Source organism: Limulus polyphemus, unplaced genomic scaffold (assembly GCF_000517525.1).
Source record: "Limulus polyphemus unplaced genomic scaffold, Limulus_polyphemus-2.1.2 Scaffold12664, whole genome shotgun sequence".
NCBI lineage: Eukaryota > Metazoa > Arthropoda > Merostomata > Xiphosura > Limulidae > Limulus > Limulus polyphemus.
In genome coordinates this window covers 2,114-10,534 of record NW_013678274.1, presented here as the reverse complement: position 1 = coordinate 10,534, position 8,421 = coordinate 2,114, and the positions used below count along the sequence as shown (strand labels likewise).

The window sequence follows — 8,421 nt, the reverse complement described above, 5'->3', positions numbered from 1 at the left end:
AGATGGAGACCAGTACAGGAGAAGATACGTCCCGTAAAATTAAGAGACTTTGTTGTACTTTAATTTTGTGTTTGTAAATTCTGTACACTTGATTAAGTTATTGTTAATTGTTTATTGGTTTAATGTAAGTGGATATTTTTCGGGACGAACAATACTAAGGAAGGGGCAGTGTTACGACAGCAGAAGTCACGTGACGCTGGTAACACGTCATGAGATTCTCGAAGGATCGTGACTTTTCCTGTCAGCTCTGGTCTTTTCCAGGCTCCCTCTATTTTTGTATATAAGCCTGGCAAATAAAGCGGAGAGAGGATTGCAGATAGACCAGAGACTTATCAATGTATATATATCCAGCTCATGAACATGTAATAAAATTATTTTACTTTAAAATTTCTGCAACAATACTTTGCATACTTTTTCACAGTTAAAAACACAAAACAAATGTAATATAATAATAATAATAAATTTTTCAACTGAAATCACTATACCATTTGTACTTACACATTGCTTTACGCAATTCAGTGTTAAGAGATATAATATGTTTTTCGATGTTAAAGGGTTGATTTCATGTGTCATTTCATTTTAAGTTTAATAAATTCTGAACATAATTAAATAATTTTGATTTTAAGTGATTAGCTTTTTGAATTTTTTTTATAAAAGGCTTAGCAAAATTATCTTGCTTTGATGCATTTATTTTTTATTTCATTTTAAAGTAACATTAAGTATTGTTTCAGGATAAGCATTGTAAATTATTGTTAAAGGGTTTCATATTGTGTTCAGTGCAGTTCATTGTTAAAGAGTTTGTATCATCTGTGTGATATGCAAGTAGTTTTAGAAATTGAGTAAATTTCTTGACCATCTTGCGAATTTAAAGGTGATTGGTTTAAAGTTAAATTTAATCGTTGGCTTAGAATAAGCCTGATAGAAAGAAGGAAGGAAAAGTGTGATATGTGGACATATATGTTTGTACCTGCTTTAGTGATATATAATTTTTTAAACATTTTTCGGCTGCAACACGTGGTCCAGAAAGCTATCGATATTACCTTGTTCTAGTTGCTTTGTTCTCTATAGTAGATGATGTCTATTCTGCCTGAGAGAGTATTGCAATAATGCACAGCATCCAGGTTCAATGGATTGGCACTGTAATATCTTTTACTGGCCGATTATGACATTGACTGAATTTTCAGCCAACCAATGCTATGAAGAAATAAAAGTCACGTGGTAATGGTGTCGACTGGACAAAGAATGTGAGTTTACCTGTTGCATTTAAGCACACTTTCTTTAGCCAGTTCTACTGGGAAATTATAGAGTAAAAACTTACTTTTAAGACCATCTTGTTTAGTTTGATGAAATTCTACCCTGATAGAGAGAAAGCCGTGGGACAAAGCACGGCCTAATACAAGCGACCCTCTTTTCGTGTACACAAGTAAGTAGGCTGCGTTTTCTTTTTTTATATCAGTTTTATAATATAGCTTGATTTCATTTTTACCAATCTTGTCCAGTCTCATTATTTTACATATACTATGAAGACTCAGTTAAGTTAACTGATCAAAATAACTCCCATTATTTCCTGAACGAAACTTTAGTTATTTTCAGGTTCGTCTGTCTGATACTTGTCAGAAAGTAAGCAGAATATGCCACATCGTGTAAACTCAGGCAATAGTTGCTAATTTAGTGAGATCACTACGTATAACGACTAGTTAGAACAAAAATGTTTTTTTTTTTTGTTTATTAATAAAAACTCTTACATACAGAGAGAAACATAATTACTAAAGCAACAACTATATTTTCAAAAATGTATTAGCAGTATCTGACCGAATATAATGATAATACTCACTGGAAACGCTACAGTATACTATGTACAAAAATAAAAGGAAAAAAACGACTATTTTTGTCACAATTATCATATATTTGAAATTTTACTTACTCTTGAAGCAATAAAGACTGTAATTAGAACACAGAGTTTACCTCAGTTCAGAATTTTAGATATAGTGAGCAATATTTTAAATAGGAGGAATCAATGTAACAAAATCGTTGTTTTATCTCTTTTAATTTTAATATTTACGTATGTACGTATCGAGCGTCACCCACCCTCTTTCTTAAGTTGCGAAGACATGCAAGTTATTGGCGCCTTTGATCTGAAAACAAAATAATTTTTCTTACAAATCGGCTGCCTTGAACTTGTGTTGAGATACAAAAAATAGTCACGTGAATACCTTTAACACATAACAATGTTGATAATTAAAGGACAGTATTACTGTTATTAATAAGGTATGGACGTAGATATTTCAGTTCAAAGAGGATTTGTATATTTTACAATTGGGATCACTTTTTTCACTTCATTATTTTTAGGACTTAAATATGTTTTACGTAAAGTTACGGGTGTAACCAAAGGTGGTAATGTCGACAAAACAAACTATAATCTGCCATATTTTGCACTTTTAGAAATTTGTAACAGGTAAGTGAAACAATGATTAATGTATGGATATGTTATTGATAATTGTAATCTTGTAGTTGTATCAATGTATGGCAGGAATAGAAGAAAAGATAATACGTGTAGTATTTCAAAAGGAAACGCACTTTTTTGGTCATAACTTTTTAAAGCCTAAAACTTGATTCACTACAGTTTTTAAACTTCAGGAATGATTTGTCTGATGATATGGTTTGTGTTTATAATACAAGTTTAAATTCTCATAAAATACCTATTCAACTACATTATATCTCAAGACTTACGTTTGGTTATTTTTTCGGTGTCTTTTGGTTGGTTGATTTTCAAGGATAGATGGATCACTTCAAAGGACTGAATGACTTGTGTCATGAATGTAATTCAGAAAGTGAGAAGGCCCTGAGGAGTTCACTGGTGATATTAATTCAGTTGTACTGAACTCCATGTATAACAACCCTCTGCTTTCTTCCATCTAATCAGTTTTCTATCCAATTAACTAACTTATTTCCCACACCTAAAGATATCATTTGTTTTCACGAGCCTTTTATGTGGCATGCTTTTTAAAAATCCAAGTATATCAAGTCCATACCCTCAACTACATAAGTAGTAACCTCTTGAAGAATATCAAGAGGTTAATAAGACAAGATTTTTCCGTAGTTAAACATCTTTTATCAGACATTCATAATCTTTCCCACCATTGATGTAAGACTAATAAGCCTATAATTAATGGAGTAACATTAGTCAACTTCCAATCTTCTGGCACCTGCCCACTATTTAAGGACTTAGAAAAAATAGTAGCAAGAGGGTCACATATCCCATCGTTAACTTCCTTCAAAACCCTTTGAGAAACATTATCTGGCTCAGGAGACTTATCGTTATTTAAACTACCCAATTTTTTCTTAACAAGCTTAGCAGTATTGTGTGATTAACTTTTCGATCTTGTTTCCATCTAGTTATTGTTCATGACAAGGAATATTACACAAATCTTCATTAGTAAAAAATAAAAATAAATAAATTGGAATTTAATAACTCAGTCATCTTATAATCATCAGAAATTAGCTTTCATTTACCATCCTTCAAAGGGCCTACTCCCTCCTGACAGTTTACTTACCATGAATACAGCTAACAAATCCTTGCTGTTAAGTAAACCGTTTATTATATACCCTTTTCATTTTTCCGTTTCACCAGCTCTCGTAATCTTTTATAATCCTCTAAATCTCATAGCATTTTAAATTTAAACCTTTTTTAAAAATTCTATCCATTATAACCTTCGTGAGCCAACCACGGTTTTTACTCGTAGCAAATCTTTTTCTATACGAAACTTGTCTATCGTGAATATTTAAAAATCCAACTTTAAATTTCTCTAATTAATTCAGTTTCCTGGTAATTCTTATCATATACTTTCAAAATTTGCTTTTTTAAAAAATTTATAACAAAAAATCTGATTATTCCTGATACTCCTATACAGTAAAACGACAATGATCACTTGCACTCAGACTCTATTCTCTCAACTATTTATTTATTAGTAGTTAATGATAATAAATCTAAAATCTAGTCAGTTCCTTGACCAGTTGGTGAAGAAAATCATCTTGAAAAGTTTCTAAAACTCATTCTTAACTCTTAAAATTTCCCAGTCTGTGTGCCTGAAATTAAAATATCTCATAATTATAACCTCATTAATAGCTGAAATCTTAACCTCACTGTAGAGTTGCTCGTTAATTTCATCAGTTTCATCTGGTTGTCTGTAACAAAGCCCTTTTCCCCCTATACCTGCTAATAGAAAACCCAATAAATTCAATCTCCTTGCTTTTATTTTTGATATCCTCAACTTCGACAGTATGTAACTTGCATATTACATAGGTTTAGTACTCAGTTTCTATTAAATGTTATCTGTTATCATAATTCTCTGTATCCAACCATGTTTCAGTTATTTCCAATATAACAAAATCCTACATTCTAACTAGTGGCTTAAAGTTATTTCTTTTATTATTTATACTTTAGCATTACGATAGTAACAGTTTAGCCTAACATTCTGTACTTTGTTCCTAAACTATAAAGCTGCCCTTATAAGCTTAGTTAATAGCCCTTGCAAGTAAGCCGATCCCTACCTTACTTAAGTGTAAACCATCCATCCCAAAAAAATGCTCCCTCCCTTTCTCTACTGATCCCATAAGTCCAACCAATCATGTTTGTCCTTACATTATTAAACTTAGTATTTAGTTCTTGTGGCTTACTTTATCCCCACAGTTAAGTCTTGTTTGTATCTCTGAAACAAGTTACAGCTAATGTTTTAAAATCTCTTCAAAAATGGTGTCACTAGAAATACTTGGCCATCATGAGCCAGTTGTCCCAGTGGTGACTTTACTGACACCTCTTGTTTAAATCTGGTAAAGTTAGACTGACCTACTCCTCGCTGACCACAATCACCTTGTGCAGAGAAAGTTTGAGAACCTCTGATTTTATATTACACAGTTTGGAAGATAAAGGCTGTAAAGAGATATTGTTAAATTATACTCTGTTAATGTTTTTATTTTAAGAGTTTATGTTCTGAATTTTTAGTTAATTTAGTTTTTATTTACTCATACAAAACATGCAACTTTAATTTTTATTTTTGAATTTTTTTTTTTTTTTTGTAATTTGTATTTATTTTCTTTGTGGATTTTCTTTTTAAAAACTAAAAGAATTTGACTTTTCTAGTCTAGTGTCACTGATTCAGAGCTTGGTAGCTTCGTCTGTAGGGATTCTTATTGTTTCTTCTTGCTACAACGATGTTATGCATGAAAGGTATGTTTCATAAGCAAGGAAAAATGTTACATTTATAGATAGCAACATTACAGAGTTAAACGAGATGTTTAGTAATATTTGTATTACCACAAGATTTGTGCCGCTATTGCTTCGTTTGAAAGTCGTAGAAAACTAATGAAGATAAAATGGTTTGAGGGTTTTGTACAAATTATGATGTATGAATTGGATTTAAATCCTCGAATTAGCAAATGATAAGAGAGTGTTTAGATTATTTTTTAAAATAATTAATAAGAAGTACTGACAAAATATTAGTTTACTATTTTCTAAATACTATCTATTTTGTTTTTGGCTCTTTCTTATGTCTGATCAATATTCTATTCTGTTCCTTGTATTTCTGTGCCTTTTTTGCTTTATTAGGAGGTCTGATTAGTACTGTGTTTAAAGTTAAATGTTTCTTTGTGACTTGGCTCGTATGTAGATTAAGTGTTGTAAAAATCACACTTAGCTGTTACTTGTTGTTAAGCAACCTTGACAGCCAGTTACACCTGTACCTGTCGTTAAGCAACCTCGACAGCCAGTTACACCTCTACCTGTCGTTAAGTAACCTTGACAGCCAGTTATACCTGTACCTGTCGTTAAGCAACCTTGACAGCCAGTTATACCTGTACCTGTCATTAAGCGACCTCGACAGCCAGTTACACCTGTACCTGTCATTAAGCGACCTCGACAGCCAGTTACACCTGTACCTGTCGTTAAGCGACCTCGACAGCCAGTTACACCTGTACCTGTCGTTAAGTGACCTCGACAGCCAGTTATACCTGTACCTGTCGTTAAGTGACCTTGACAGCCAGTTATACCTGTACCTGTCATTAAGTGACCTTGACAGCCAGTTATACCTGTACCTGTCATTAAGCGACCTTGACAGCCAGTTATACCTGCACCTCTCGTTAAGTTACCTTGACAGCCAGTTATACCTATACTTGTTGTTAAGCGACCTGAAAGTTTCATGTGTTTTATTCCTCTATGCATTTTGAAACAACTCTGTGTAATTTCCTTAGGAACTGGCTCTGTAACCGATATGCCTGGGTTATCGTAGCCTACCTTTTGTACGACACTGCATGCATGTATCTCGTACATAGCTACAAACATAAACAGGACCAAGTGAGCAAATCACATAGAGAGAGAGTGATTTCCTTTTTCAGGAAAAATCAGATGATGATGATACATCACATAATATTGCCTTTAGTTCTTTTCCCCGTTACCATAGTAAGTATTTAGTTTAAAATATTTATCTTCTCGGCAGATATGTAGTAACATTCAGCAGTTTTAGTAACTGTGTTTTTGTAATGGATTGCATGTACCTGCTTTCATAAACAAAAAGTAAGCAGCTAAACTAATTTATATGTGTATTTTGTACATGTTTTTTATTTAAAGAAAAGCATTCATTATCCTTTCTCTATTACAATTATTTATATGTATTAACAGTGTTTGCACATGTGGTTAGTTAAAGATCATAATGATTTGTACGTATTGGTAGTGTTTGCACATGTGGTTAAAGATCATAATAATTTGTATGTATTGGTAGTGTTTGCACATGTGGTTAAAGATCATAATGATTTGTATGTATTGGTAGTGTTTGCACATGTGGTTAAAGATCATAATGATTTGTATGTATTGGTAGTGTTTGTACATGTGGTTAAAGATCATAATAACTTGTACGTATTGGTAGTGTTTGCACATGTGGTTAAAGATAATGATTTGTATGTGTTGGTAGTGTTTGTACATGTGGTTAGTTAAAGATCATAATGATTTGTACGTATTGGCAGTGTTTGCACATGTGGTTAAAGATTATAATGATTTGTATGTGTTGGCAGTGTTTGTACATGTGGTTAAAGATCATAATGATTTGTACGTATTGGCAGTGTTTGCACATGTGGTTAAAGATTATTACCATTGTGTTTCTGTAGTTGTTATTTGCATGCTGGGATACATGTAGTTATTAATTTCAGTCCTTGAGGCGAGGTCTTGGGGACTTTTTCCTTGGATGTTTTTACCTTGTGGAACTTAGTACCCCATTTACAAATCTACGATCCATATTAAGTACGGTAAGTGTTTTTCATTAACTTCATTACTGGAAATTAGAAAATGCTTTGGTAGTATCGATCACAAGATGATTAAATACACATTGTCACATTCAGAAAATAAACCATATTTATTAGCTTGTATAGCTAACACAGATAGCCCTCATATAGCCTTGCATGAATTTAAAAATGAGCCCAACCCTTTAAAAAAATAATTTTTAAATGGTTAAATGACTGAATAGATAAGCATTAAATTGAACACTGATTTATCTATTTTTTCTAATTTCTTGGTGTTTCATAAAATATCTTATTTAGATATAATGTTTATGAACCCCTTTCATTCCAGCCTCTCTGTAATCTTCAAGTTTGTTTATTCTTTTCAGTTAGGCTACAAAAGTTCCAGGATTTATGTGGTTAATGGCCTTTTCATGATTTTCACTTTTGCATTCTGCCGAGTTTTTATTTTTCTCATCATGTTCTGGGCATATGGCTTTCAGTATAACAAGAGTGTCTTAGAGGTAAGTTTTAGTTTCTTTTCAAACTCTGGTGTAAGAGCATGGTGTCTCATTAAATCAGAAAATGCTTTTAATTGAACATTCTGCTTGTATATTTATGGTATGTGAAAGAATCTAGGTGGTTTCCTTCACAGAAAACACTATTTGTTTCCGGGACTTTTGTGTAATAGTCTTTAGTATCTATTGTTGTTTTTCTGAAGATTTAGGTGCATAGGTCTTTCTCTCTCTCTCTCCCTTATTCTTTTTTTTTCTTCACTGATTTCTCATCTTTGTCATTGATATAGAGCTTAGTAACTTTTCCAAAACTGCATTTTGCATTATGAACCAGTAAATATTCAGGGGTGTATCCAGGATTTTCCAAGGTAGTGCTCACATTCGAAAATGTTTTAGAAACATAATTATTGGATTCTGCTGGTTTTATTGACCATGTTGTCATGAATAATGAGTATACTGTATTAGTAATATAGAGAGAACCAGTTGCCAGAAAATAGCCAGTATTTATTTTTCTAGATTTTCAGGGGAAGGGGGGAGGGAATGCATGCACTCGCCTCACTCTATAATGGATAGATCACTTAATATTTGTTTAATTCCCAAGTTAAATTATACCAAGTGGTCAATAATCATAATGATGCTTGCG

At 32.5% G+C, this 8,421-nt stretch overlaps 1 protein-coding gene across 1 annotated transcript; it reads left to right on the top strand.

Annotated features, from left to right (window-relative positions):
- Positions 1 to 2,032: 2,032 nt before the first annotated feature.
- Positions 2,033 to 7,813, top strand: LOC106477063 (protein FAM57A-like). The gene is made up of 5 exons (XM_013937664.2): positions 2,033 to 2,455; positions 5,141 to 5,227; positions 6,247 to 6,454; positions 7,198 to 7,293; positions 7,657 to 7,813. The coding sequence occupies exons 1-5, from the start codon at positions 2,271 to 2,273 to the stop codon at positions 7,699 to 7,701; spliced, it is 621 nt and encodes a 206-aa protein (XP_013793118.1). The 5' UTR covers positions 2,033 to 2,270; the 3' UTR covers positions 7,702 to 7,813.
- Positions 7,814 to 8,421: the final 608 nt, after the last annotated feature.

Coding starts and splice junctions, on each gene's coding strand:
- LOC106477063 (XM_013937664.2), top strand. CDS start 2,271: ATGGACGTAGATATTTCAGTTCAAAGAGGATTTGTATATTTTACAATT. Junction 6,455..7,197: donor TTCTTTTCCCCGTTACCATA/GTAAGTATTTAG, acceptor TATTAATTTCAG/TCCTTGAGGCGAGGTCTTGG. Junction 7,294..7,656: donor TACGATCCATATTAAGTACG/GTAAGTGTTTTT, acceptor CTTTTCAGTTAG/GCTACAAAAGTTCCAGGATT.